Source organism: Canis lupus, chromosome 30 (assembly GCF_048164855.1).
Source record: "Canis lupus baileyi chromosome 30, mCanLup2.hap1, whole genome shotgun sequence".
In the NCBI taxonomy this organism is placed as follows: Eukaryota; Metazoa; Chordata; class Mammalia; order Carnivora; family Canidae; genus Canis; species Canis lupus.
The window spans coordinates 33,340,172-33,353,368 of record NC_132867.1 but is presented as its reverse complement, the minus strand read 5'-3'; the positions used below and the strand labels follow the sequence as shown (position 1 = coordinate 33,353,368).

Sequence of the window (13,197 nt, the reverse complement as noted above, 5' to 3'; positions counted from 1 at the left end):
CAATCCCTGTCTTTTAATGGGTGCTTTTAGAACATTCATACTTAAAGTGATTATTGGTATGGTTGCATTCATAGCTACCATGTTTGTAACTGTTTTATATTTGCTTACTTGTTCTTTTTTCTCTTTTCTCCAGTTTAATGGAGCATTTTATATGATTCTGTTTTATCTCTTAGACTATCAATTATACCTCTTTAAAAAATGTTTTTAGTGTTTTCCCTAGAGTTTGCAAAATATATGTATAATGAATCTAAGTCACCATTAAGTAAGACTACACCACTTCTTCCTTCCCATTCTGTCATTACTCCCATTCATCTCATTTACCCATACACTGTGTTCACCCAATACATTATTCCCTCTATTATCTTTTTAAACACAGTTATATTTTGGATCAACTAAGAGTAGGAAAAATAAGACTTTATTTTACCTTTTCTTATTCTTTCTCTAAAGCTCCTCCTTTCTTTGTGTCAATTTAATTTCCTGTCTTATATTTTCCTTTCCCTTGAAGAACTCCTTTTAACATTTCTTGCATGTCAGCTCTACTGGATAAATTACTTCAGTTTTTGTTTGTCAGATGATGTCTTTATTTCTCCTTCACTGTTGAGGTGTAATTTTGTAGAATATAGATTTATAAGCTGGTGGCTTTTTTTCTTTAAACACTTGAAATATTTACGACACTCTTTTTGCTTGGTTTGTGAAGAGAAGTTGGAAGTAATTCTTATCCTTGTTGCTCCCTAGATAAGGTGTTTCTATAGATTATTTGTATTTACCTTCCTTGGTGTTCTCTGAGCTTCTTGGATCTGCGGTTTGCGGTTTGTCATTAATTTTGGAAAATTATTGGCCATTAATACTTCAAATATTTCTTCTACTCTGTTTTCTTTTTCCTTCTGATATTTCTACTATGTATATGTTAATACCTTTTGAAATTGTCCCAGAGTTCATGGATGTTATGTTTTGGGTTTTGCTTTTTGTTTGCTTTGTTTTCTCTTTCTTCTCTTTACCTTTTGGTTTGGGAAGTTCTATTAAAGCTGATTCTTTCCTCAGCCATATCCAGTCTGTTGTTGTTTAGCCCATTGAAGGCATTTCTCATTTCTGTTACAGTGTTTTTCATTTCTAGAATTTCCTTTTGTTTCTGAGAGTTTCCATCTCCCTACTTACATCACCCATCTGTTCATGCATTGCTGTCTCCTTTATCCATTAGAGCCCTTGACATATTAATCATAATTAAATTCCCTGTCTGGTAACTCCAAAATCTATGTCATGTCTGAGTCTGGTTCTGCTGTTTGTTGTATCTCTTCAGACTGCTTTTCTTACTTTTGGAATGCCTTTTCATTTCCAATTTGAAAGCTGGACCTGAGGGGTACCTGGGTAGTTCAGTTGGTTAAGCATCCAGTTCGTGGTTTTGACTCAGTTCAAGATCTCAGGGATTGAGCCCCAAGTTGGGCTCCATGCTGAGCACTGAGTCTGCTTAAGGATTCTCTCTCCCTCCCTCTCAGTCCCTCCCCCTGCTCTCATGCTCCCAATATCTCTATCTCGCAAATAAATAAATAAATCTTAAAAAAATAAAGCTGGATAGTATGTATCAGATGATGGGAATGAAAAGAAATAGGCCTTCAGTGTGATATTTTATGTTCATCTAGCTAGGAGTTGAGCTGTGTTTCATGTTTACTATAGCTGTAGACGCCAGAGGCTTCAAATTCCTCTAATGCCCTTGTTTTTGTCTCTCTTGTTGTCTTTGGACTTCCCTAAGAACTCTTCCCTAAATAGTCTCTTTCAGCCATAACCCACTATTATTATACTGGATCTCATGAAAACTTGGAGGAGTTCCTGATGCCAATCTCATGAAAATGTCCCCACCCCAATCCCCGTACACACCCACAAGATTGCAGCCCCCTAGAAGTTTCTTATTCTCACAGTAGTCTAAACTCAGTCTCCAACAGTTTATCAAAATTACCAGTTAAGTGTTCTGACCAGTTTATGGCTCCAGCAGCTTCTGCTCCTGGTACATAGACCTCCATGTGATTTTCTGTATTTACCTGCCTCTCAAGACTTCAGGATGGCGGTTTGCCTACAGTCTCAATTCTCTAATAGATCTAAGAAGAGTCATGGATTATCAGTTTGCTCAGCTTTTTTCTTGTAAAGATGAGAGTGGTGACCCCCAAGCTTTTCGCATTTCAGAGCTGCAAATGGCAGGGCCATTTTTCACTCTGGAGACTTTTTGATAATGCTGCATCAAAAAGTGAAGGCATTCTACTTTCTCGTTTAGTGATGTATGCCATGGATGCCTCTAAGTTCACCACTAGCCTCCGCTCCACCTTATCCCCAACTTCCCCCTTCTCAGACCTTGTTTCAAATGGAAGGGAGAGGGATCTCTGTTTTACCTATTTTTTTGGATGATCAGAATGCTGAAAATAATCCATCACAAAATGACTTCAGTAAAGTGGCTGCATCAAAACATTATGGGGGATCCCTGGGTGGCTCAACGGTTTAGCGCCTGCCGTCAGCCCAGGGCGTGATCCTGGAGTCCCAGGATCGAGTCCCACATCGGGCTCCCTGCATGGAGCCTGCTTCTCCCTCTGCCTGTGTCTGCCTCTCTCTGTCTCTCTGTCTCTCTGTGTCTCTCATGAATAAATAAATAAAATCTTTAAAAAAAAAATACACACACACAAAAAAAAAAAAAAACCCACACACGCAAAAAAAAAAACCATTATGTACCCTGAAAAAAAAACAGGACGCAGAAAGGCTCAAATTTAAATTTTCTGATCCAGTCCTTTTCTTAATAGAAATGTGAACTGGTTGAGACTGGATCCTTGCCTCCTCTATCCTTACCTGAAATCTCCAGTTTTCTTGCCCTTTACCACTTAATCTCCTGAGCCCAGTTCCCCTCTAATGCTGAAGAACAGCCATCAAGCCCTTTATCAGTGAACAGCGTGGTATTACCTGAGCCTCACCCTGGAGCAGGTGTGTGTGGCCTTACCAATAAATATCAGATAAATCCCTTGGCATGGATTTATTTTTCTTCTTAATAATATAATCATAAAAATTAGTCAGACTTATTGAGCATTTATTATGGGCAAAAACTGTATTACTTGCTTTACATATAGCTTATCTCACTTACTCTTCACTACTACCATTTGAAGTAGGAAAACTATGAATCAGAGAAAATAAGTGACTTACTCAGGGTAAAGGAAGAGTTCAGAATGAAGTGCTTTCCCTAAGTTTGCTCCTTGCAGAGGCAGAACGGAAGTATAATAAATGCCATTAGGATTATCTCTAATGTGGGAACAACTGTCTGCAAGTCCAGGTTAGGCGGATAATCCATCAGTTCACCTGAATACAGGTCCCCCACTCGCTGTACCCTAAAGGCAAAGACTATAATCCATTCACTACTGAGTCCCCAAAACAGTGACCCTAGTAAAACAAAAATGCTCTTTGGCAACAGGAATGAAGGAGGATGTGAATAACTTCGTGAGCCTATGAATGAATGGATGAACTTATTAATGTGAATAAATGAATAAAGGTAGGAACCCTCAGCATGATGATCAGTGCAATACGAAGAAACTTTTCCAAGCATCATCTACTCCCAGGATCTTCATTGATATCAGACTAGAAGCTCCAATGGGGCAGGGACTACATTGGTCTTATTCATAAGGCTATTCCTAGCTAAGTTGGCACATGCGTGGCACATACTAAAATTTCAATAAACTTTTTGTTCTTTTTGATGGACTGACTTACCAGAGGCACTTCCATCAAGAACAAGTAGCCCTACTCTCTGGAGAATGACAGACAGTGGTTCTCTTCTCAGCCTATGGCTTCTTTTCTGGATATCTCCCGTCTTATCCTTGCCTACTTCTTCTTCCCAGAAATCGGTATACTTATTGTTACAAGGACCATTCTTCACCCCATACTTCCACCTGAAGCTTTCTTAAATCTGATTAGCATACAAATTAAGCCGAGAAACACTGTATAGAACCGATTCGAATTAGAATCCTGCACTGTATAGAACCAATTCGAATTAGAATCCTGCACTGTTGGAAGGGGCTTGGAGATCATGTCTTTTCAGAGATGAGAATGAGGATGTATAAACAAGTGGTCCAGGCTCACCGCAAAGACAAGCATAGAGGCCACTTCTGCCTCTCAGTCCAGTGCTTGGGGTGGCCCACAGCACTGCCATTTCCATAGCTGCCTTCGTGTGTTCGCGTTGGCCCCATCAGAGCAAGAATGGTAACTGAACAGTAAACTCAGCATACACCGTATCATTGGCCCCAGTTTTTTGTTTTATTTTGTGCTTTGGTTTTTTATCAATAATATACGCAGAATTAGAAAACACCCAAAAACCAGACATGAGAAGCTCGCCATCACCACCTTCTGGCCCACCACTGGCAATGAATCCAAAGGCAGCTCAACTACCGTCACATGAATGAAAACTGATCACACAGGGGTCTTTGGGGTTTTTAGTGCTATCCCTCCCCTAACACTGGAAAGCTAAGTTGTGATGTGAAGCAAGAATGTTGAATATAAAACCCTGTGTTAAAAAAAAAAAAAAAAACAATCACAGAACTTGGACTTTAATCATAAAGATCATTTTACCAAAGCATATTTTTAAAAGGCTGTGAAACATTATGCAACGTTTGCATGGTTTAATTATGAGTTTAGAAAAGCCTAGCACAACTTTTTCACTACAGTAAAACATGACAGAGCATGAATCATGGCATAATACTTTATGCTTACTGTGGTTTTAGACACAGGGTTAGGGGTGCTGGGCTGTCTACACAGCGAGCCATGAATTACTGAACCGCAATTCACACCCCAGAGGGCTTTATGACAATTATAAAACCTCTTTTGTTTGCTTCTTAAATGATTAAAATATTTGACTACTATATATTCACCTAGCAAATGTGTATATCTAGGATATATGCATGTCTTACAAAAATATCTGAGCCTGTAGTTTATTTTTCACTTGGAGCAAAATTGAACAATCAGCTATTGCTCCTTGCTTTCGATTATTGGAAACATTATCACTGGTGAGGCTGTGCAGGATCTTTGACTGTAGTTGATCATTCATTTCCACTGAGTTTAGAATGGACCAGCTCTCTTATGCTTTGCCTTCTGTTCAAAATCTCCAAAATATAGAATGGAACAAGGACCTTTCTTTAATATTAGATTTCAGAGATTCTAAGTTAAAATATTTGTCCAGATTTTTCCAACTTAAAAACAGAGTTATTTTAAAGAAGAGAAAAGAAAGAAATCGATCCATATGAGGGAAAGTGGGGAGGGGCAGGCAGAAAAAGAGGGAAGGAAGACCTGGATCATCAAACCCAATTCGGTTATCCATTCACTCTGATGGCTTCAAACAGATAGAAACAGCAAACTTGAACTGCTGGAAATGAAAAGCCCCTGGAGGAACTAGAACTGAATATTTTATAACAAGAATAACTCACTTCTTTATGTCCTGGCACATACACAGCCTGCATCCAGTATTTTCCTGAGGAACATTGCTCTTTCTAGATTCACCCCCAGGTGCATGCAGCCCTGGCTGTGAAGAACTCTGGGAGCCAGCGTAGTTTGCTGTCACCTTAGTGGTCCACAGAGAAGGTGGGACCCAAAGAGAAAAATCAGTGTTTAGCCCTAAAGAAATGGAAGGCTACTTGTGGTGAGACTGTGTTCCATTTAACTTTTCTTACACATATTGCCTAGGATCAGAGGGTTTGTTTGGTTTCTTCTTCTCCTTTTCATCTGCAGTGTGATGCTTTTGAAAACAAAGACTCCTATGAATGCTGCAGTCAAATTCACAAAATCCTTTTTACCTAAATCTTCTGAAGTCAGAGTTTTGTCTCTTCTCTCTCCCAGTCCTCATTTAATGGCCATCTATAAAATACTTGCTCAACATTCTGCCCTTTAAACGTTGCAGACGTGAGGTCTTGAAAAGGTGCGGGACACCTGTCAGTCTGGGTTGGTAGAGCCAGCTCTCTACTGCTGCGCTTGTGAACTAGTCCTCAGACCTCATCACCAGCCTCTTAGTCAGATCTTCTTTTCTAAATTCCTTGGGAGGGGATTCACCTAAATAGATGATATTTAAAAGCCCTTGGGGTATTTTTGCCAAAGGTACCAAAACAAACAAACAAACAAACAAAACCAAACCTCTGTGTTCTTTCTTGCTTACTGAGTACAGATGGATAGATGATCCACCTGAGTTTATAAAATGTTTCTGAGGATGAGAATTGTCTCTTGGTAAAGCTGAAACTGTCTGGGCAGTTGATACGTGCTATAGTTCAATAGGTAACGTTAACACTTCTACCTGGAAAGCATATTCAACTTCACCCCATCACTATTAGCATGATTAAATCGGATCTTTGGAAGGAACAGTTATGAGAGGAAAATATTCAAGAATCCCACGTAGACTATATTTCAGTATCTGTGGAGAAGGGGATGGAAATCATCAAACAAAAGCAAATACTTGGACTGACTAAACACTGGTCAACAGGCCACAGGCACGTATAATATATTTAAACAAAGAGGATCAGCTTTTAATTAAAAGACTTTTTTTTTTTTCTTAAATCCCACCCCACTCTACATATGACTGACCTGTCTGATTCTCTGCAGACACAAGGCAGATCCAGCCATCCCCACCATGGTCCTATGATCAATCCTACCAGTACCTGGGATCAATCGCCTCCCCTTCCGTACACCCAGCAACACCCATCTCACCTGGACGGGCCAGCGGCATGACAACCCTCTCTGCAGAGCTTTCCAGTCGACTCACAAGTAAGCTGCTTGAACCCACCCTTTGAAGTCAAGCTAGAGTGGAAGGTTCGAGAGACTGGAGATGCGTAAAGGGGTTGGTCATTTTGGGGGGTAAAAACCGGTTTAAAGACAAGGTTGTCTAAGGCCCGTGCCCATTCACTGATTTTTCCTGACACCTAGAGACAGGGATTATGAATGTGAAGGCAGACGTGGATTCTTTGGGCATCTGGGGGCTGCTCACATGTGGCAGACAAAGGCAACAGCTGGAGTGTTTATAACATAGCAGGCCAAAGTAATCAGCTTCTAACTCAGATGGGGCTGTCCCATCTGATGGTGGCGAGCATTCACAGGTCATGTGAACAAAACCCTGGCGTACCTATGGAATGGGAAGCGGCTACACCCCAAAAAGAGACATTTCGAACTAAGAGCTGTTCATACCAGATTAGAGGAACAGAATGGAAAGCTCGGGTGTCGTGGTTAGCATAATTGTTGTTAATACGAGCTCATTAAATATTAGTCATTTAACCTATGAGACCTTTGGGCTTGGCACTCACCTATGCTTGTGGGCAGGGAATTGGAGTTAGAGAAAATTTTCTTTGTTGAAAGCAAAAGGAGAAACTCCCTGTTTGGAGCTTTGAAATTGGAGCTGGACCAAACTGTGAAAATACTTCAGAGAACTTCAGCATTATGAAGCCTGCAGACACACACTTCGTTATGTGTAGGGAGGAGGGTGGTTGTTTTTGCTTTGCAGCTCTTGAGATCAGATTATAGTAGATTAGGGGGCAGGCAAAAGGGCAGAGGTGTCACGTCTGCCATTCTAAATGTTGTATAATGTGGTGTTTTCCAAATAGTTGTGATTACTTGAGATTTCACTCAATGCTTTGGCCTCTTCCCAGAGCTTCTCACCAGCAGCACCACTGGCATCTGGGGCCAGAGAATTCTTTGTTTTGGGGGGCTGTCCTGTGCACTGTGGGGTACTCAGCAGCACCTCTGGCCTCTAGATGTGGCAAGAGGCCCCCTCCTCCACATCAAGACAACCAAAAAATGTCTCCAGACATTGCCAAATATCCAGAGGGCCAAACCTGCCCCCCAGTCGAGAACCACCACCTTTGAGTATTCTTAGGCACTGTATAGTAAAATGGGAAAGATAACTGAGTTGCCCACTTTTTGTATTAATGCCAACATTTCCAGGGCACCTGCTGGGCTGCAGAGTTGAGGAAGTTGCATAAGGATTATGACGTCTGTCCAGTGTGTTGTTTCAGAAATTCTGTTTCCTCAGGACCATATTGATTCCAAAGGCACTTGTCAACTTTTATTGATTCTTCTCCGTGGCACTGCTTTGCTCGCTGCCTCTAAAACAATTACTGTTTTCCTTGGTTATGTGCCTACTGTGGGTCCCTTGGAATTTATTACGTAAGACTTTTAATTTGGTCAGCACCCAAGATACGCACCTTATACTTTCCAGAGCTCTAGGGGGGCAGCTGCTCCAACTGACCAGTGTTCAGATGTGAGGGCAACTCCTTTTTTTTTTTTTAAAGGAATCAGTCACGTGCACTCCCAAGTCTCCCATGTTCTGTTACACTTATGAACAACCAGGACCTCAATTACCCAAGGAGTAAGGAAGGACATTTTGTGGCATTGAGGGTGTAAAGTACACAAAAGTCACGTCCCATTTCAGCACCCAAAAATGATCCTCCCTTGTCTTGGAGGGAGGGCCAGAGAGAATTCCAGATGAGCTTTCCCCAGTGGCAGAGAAAGGCATGGGAGACTGCTCTTCCACTTGGCAGATCTCCCTCTGAGAAATCAAGCCCGGAGTGCGGGCCTGAGAAGCGTTGTCATATGCCTGGGGGTAGTAGGGGGTTGCGACACATAAAAGAGAAGTGGCTGCCCGGCTGCCAGCTTTGAGAACCTGACACTGCTCTGCGTCTGCTTTTCCTTTTAATCCCGCCCCAGAGCTCTGTGTTCTGGCCCACACCCCAGCCCCCAGCCCCACCTGGACTTCCTTCTGCACGGGGGACTTGCACTCTGTCTCTTTCTCTTTCCTTTGCAGACAGTCTCCACACCTTGTCTGAAAAGACATGTCATCTGGAGGTTTTCCTTTATTTTTTTTCTTTAAAAAAAAAATTAATGTTTAGCTGCCAACCTGGGCGACAGACAGCATGCATTAATCTGAGTCATGCAAAAGATCCTTTTAAGGCAGCCATTATCTGCTCAGGCTGTTTAATCCTTTGGGGGCCAGTGGGAGGGGCTGAGGTAGGACAGCTTTCATCCATGTCAAGCTGCAGAACGAACACTTGAGCTGTCATGGCAAATATTTAGCCCCATCAGTGGGGAAACATTTCCAACTAAAATACCTGAACCTCCTAATCCCTAGATTTCCTACCCTTTAAAAGCTCCCTGAACATCGGGGGTCTCCACCCCCACACGCTATTGAGTAAGGGGGCCCCGGGCCCAGCCAAAGGGACAAATGGGCTATAGACAGGTGGGGTGAATGGTGCATGACAGTGGGGCTTGGTAGGAAATGTCGGACTGGACATAAAAATGGAAACAAATATATGTGAATAGATCATTTGAATTGGAACATATCTAGAGGGCTGAAGCCCTTTTATTATCAAAACGTGTAGGAAAACTATTTTGACCAAACGGATAGTCTTGCGTCGACTGGCACTGGTACCATGTAGATAGGAGCATCACGAGCAGTATTGGAGATCTTTCAGATATCCTGCCCACAAGTGAAAGAACTATTTTCCCCTGACAGCTGAGACCATAACATCATTCCATTACTTATGTCCGTGACCAGCCGCGGACTCGCTCGGGATTACGGTAACTTGGTGCCATCACCACATTACCACGTAGTAGCTGGAACAGACTGGAGAGCATGTCCAGACATCACCATGAAACAGGGTGACCTTTCATTCATTTTCCAGTGGATTCACCTTTTTGTCTCAGGGCAAGTGAAGCAAGAGGAATCATGGGCGGAGTCATTAATTTGTGTGCAGAGTATTGCATCAGATGCCAACAAATTGATTGTATTTGCCTAATGCTCGTCCTCCTACCTCGGCTTTTCCCTTGACTATAGAAATCTAGCTGGAAAAATGGAGTCAAGCTTCCTGTCACAGCTCTCTGTGTGAGCAAAAACAAGTGACACAGAGCTTGCTCACAGACCGCCCCAGTAAGCGGGCAGGGACACACCGTGTGGAATGAGGTGCGGCCTGGCTTGAGGACGAGCTAGAGCGTGGCCGTGGAAGGGCAGCCCTAGAACCACTGTCAGTTTACAACGTTTTCCCTGCCCACATGTCTGCCTGGCTTTGAAACGATTAACAGGAATGTTTGTTTGAAAGTCAGACTCCTGGTTTCCTCATTAGCAGAGAGATTGGCTGCAGACTTTGGTTGTTTCTATAAACTTTAATTACCTCTCTGATGAGGAGTATATACCTCCTCATCACATTCACCCCAAATTTATAGAAGAGTTTGGAGAGGAAAGGGAAGAAGAGAGGGGGGGGGGGGGGGGGGGGAGGAAGAGAGAGAGAATGGGAGGGAGGGAAGGAGGAAGGGGGGGGAGAGAGAGAGAATGAGAGAGAGAGACAGGCAGCAAGAGAATGAGAACACTAGCTCTCCCTGCTGGAATAATAGGCTTGAAATATGAGGAAGTTGATCAACCCCGGATGCCTTCCAAAAACAGATTAATCCACCCTGGTAGCTTTCCTTTCAGAGCAAACTCTTGGCTCTGTCAAGCCTCTCTATGGGCCTGAACACAAAAGGACACAGACCACATGCCATCCTGAGCTTCGGAGTTATTTTGTATGTTGATTTGAGAGCTTACAAATTGTAAAACATTTAATTCTTGCCTCTGCTGTCTTTGGGGTTTGCTGTTGTAAAGACTATGGTCCTGGCCCAGTCATTTAATGAATAATTCTGAGGAACAGTTACTCCCCCCTCCCCCCCAGGACAACATCCTACATCTACAGTGGTGGTTCTCAGTGGGGCGCAGGGGGATTGGGCCCCCCCACTCCCTACCCCCAGAACATTTGGCAGTGTCTGGAGATATTGTTAGCTGTCACAATGTGGGGTGTGGGGCCACTACTGACATTTGGTGGGCAGAGGCCGAGGATGTTGCCAAACAACCTACAACGCACAGGACAGCCCCCCACTGTTCCAACAAATTACTATCTGGCCCAAAATGTCAATAGTGTCACTGCTGAGAAACCAATCTACAGGACGCAGGGAGCACTTCCTAGGTACCCAAACCCGCTAGTGGTTCCCAAGGGCAGCCTATGGGTAAGAAAAATGCAGAAGGATGCAATGAAGGCCAAAGCCAGTTTTGGAAACCATAAATGCACAATCCTAACAAAATGAGTTTTCTAGACAAAGCTCTGCCATTCCTGATGCAACTTCAACATGTGCAAAAATGGAGTAGATAAATCAAAGCCCTGAGGCCATTTGTGTTAACAAATCAGTGAACCACGTGTGAGAGAATACCAGGTGAAACTGGGGCTATATTTTTCTAAAAATGTGGAAGCAGTCTAAAGGTACACATGGGGGAGGAAGAGTGGTGTTGATAGTCATTGACATTCACAGGGTCACTACTACATGCATGCATTAGGTGGAATCATAAGAAATTGCCAGGTTTTTTTTGTTTTTTGTTTTTTTTATAAATTTATTTTTTATTGGTGTTCAATGTGCCAACATATAGAATTACACCCAGTGCTCATCCTGTCAAGTGCCCCTGTCAGTGCCCGCCACCCAGTCACCCCCACCCCCCGCCCTTCTCCCCCCTTCCACCACCCCTAGTTCGTTTCCCAGAGTTAGAAGTCTTTCATGTTCTGTCTCCCTTTCTGATATTTCCCACTCATTTTTTTTTGTTTTTTTAAGATTTTATTTATTTATTCACATCAGACACAGAGAGGCAGAGACACAGGCAGAGGGAAAAGCAGGCTCCCTGTGGGGAGCGCAATGTGGGACTCCATCCCAGGACCCCCGGGGTCATGCCCTGAGCTAAAGGCAGACACTCAACCACCGAGCCACCCAGGCATCCCCAGAAATTGCCAATTCTTAATTATCTGAGATCTACAGAAACAGCAGTTTCCTATGATTCAACCTAAATACTATGTATAATGTAGTACGGTGTTTTATACATTAACACTATAACACAGGGGATCCCTGGGCGGCTCAGCGGTTTAAAACCTGCCTTCAGCCCAGGGCGTGATCCCAGAGTCCCAGGATTGACTCCTGCATCGGGCTCCCTGCATGGAGCCTGCTTCTCCCTCTATGTCTCTCTCTCTCTCTCTCTCTTGCTTTCTCTGTCTCTCATGAATAAATAAAATCTTTAAAAAAAAAAAAACAAACACTGTAACACAGAATCATGTTACATGTGATATATTCTATTAGTATTAATCTACTGATGCATCCATTACATTAATATCATATACTTTTATGATTTACACGTTATAACTATATTAATATCAGTTTACATTTCTATCCATATTGGCACATTACTATGTTGATCACAGAGGGCTGGCAAACACTTTCCTGTGAAGGGCCAGGCACTAAATCCCTCAGCCTTTCCGGGTCCTATAGGGTTGGCCTGTGGTCGCCCTGTGTCAGGTCTACTCCCCCCCAACTGCGGCGGTGGCTCCAGACCAGCGACCCTGGCACCTAACACAACGAGTGAGGCTCATTCCAACGAAACTCCACCAACAGCCACTGATAAGGAGAATCTCACCTTTTCCACGTCAGGAAAATGATTTTTGACATTTTATTTAAATTCACTTTACCTTGGGCAGCCCGGGCGGTTCAGCGGTTTAGCACCTGCCTTCGGCCCAGGGCGTGATCCTGGAGACCCGGGGTCGAGTCCCGCGTCGGGCTCCCTGCATGGGGCCTGCTTCTCCCTCTGCCTGTGTCTCTCACGAATAAATAAAATCTTAAAAAAAAAAAAAAAAAAATTCACCTTGCCAACATGGAGTAGAACACCCGGGGCTCGCCCCATCACGTGCCCTCCTTCGGCGCCCGTCACCCAGTTACCTCACGCCCTCACCCGCCAACCCTTCCACAGCCCTTTGTTCCCCAGACTCAGAGGGGCCTCTCACGGTCTGTCTAGGTCAGCAAATACTCTTCTTCTTTTCACTTTTCTCAACCACGTATTAAAGGAACTCATTCTCAGCTCGGGGGCGACCGGAAGCCGGGTGTGCCAACCCCGGCATCGCCTCGACCTTACCCGTGTCGTATCCACGGATCTATTATGCGTCACGGCGCCGTGCTCCGCATTCTAGAACCCTGTGTGCCCTGCGGCCTACACCGCCTCACGCGACCGCAGGCCCCCACAGCCCCCCGGTGCCCCCTAGCATGCTGGGTAGGCGGCCTCCCTTCCGGGCCGGGCCAGCGGCATTCTGGGTAACCCGCCCGTGGGCGGGGCCGTGGGCGGGGCCACGTGCGGGAGGGGCGTGGCCTCGCTCGCTC

General features: G+C 43.9%; 1 protein-coding gene and 1 long non-coding RNA gene across 8 annotated transcripts in view; one reads left to right on the top strand and one right to left on the bottom strand.

The window, feature by feature from the left end:
• RUNX1 (RUNX family transcription factor 1) overlaps positions 1-13,197 on the top strand; it is a 254,069-nt gene that overhangs the window by 235,734 nt on the left and 5,138 nt on the right. For all 6 annotated transcript variants that reach the window (XM_072806880.1, XM_072806881.1, XM_072806877.1 and 3 more), the window contains one exon: positions 6,601-6,762. In XM_072806880.1, the coding sequence (XP_072662981.1) occupies positions 6,601-6,762 (162 nt within the window). The remainder of the gene's footprint in view (positions 1-6,600; positions 6,763-13,197) is intronic.
• LOC140621624 (uncharacterized) lies at positions 2,662-13,112 on the bottom strand. 2 transcript variants are annotated; one of them, XR_012021376.1, is made up of 3 exons: positions 12,828-13,112; positions 12,516-12,661; positions 2,662-6,412 (listed from the first exon to the last, which is right to left on the bottom strand). It is a non-coding gene; the product is annotated as an uncharacterized lncRNA (long non-coding RNA). The 2 variants fall into 2 exon arrangements; XR_012021377.1 differs by having other exon boundaries at positions 12,956-13,112.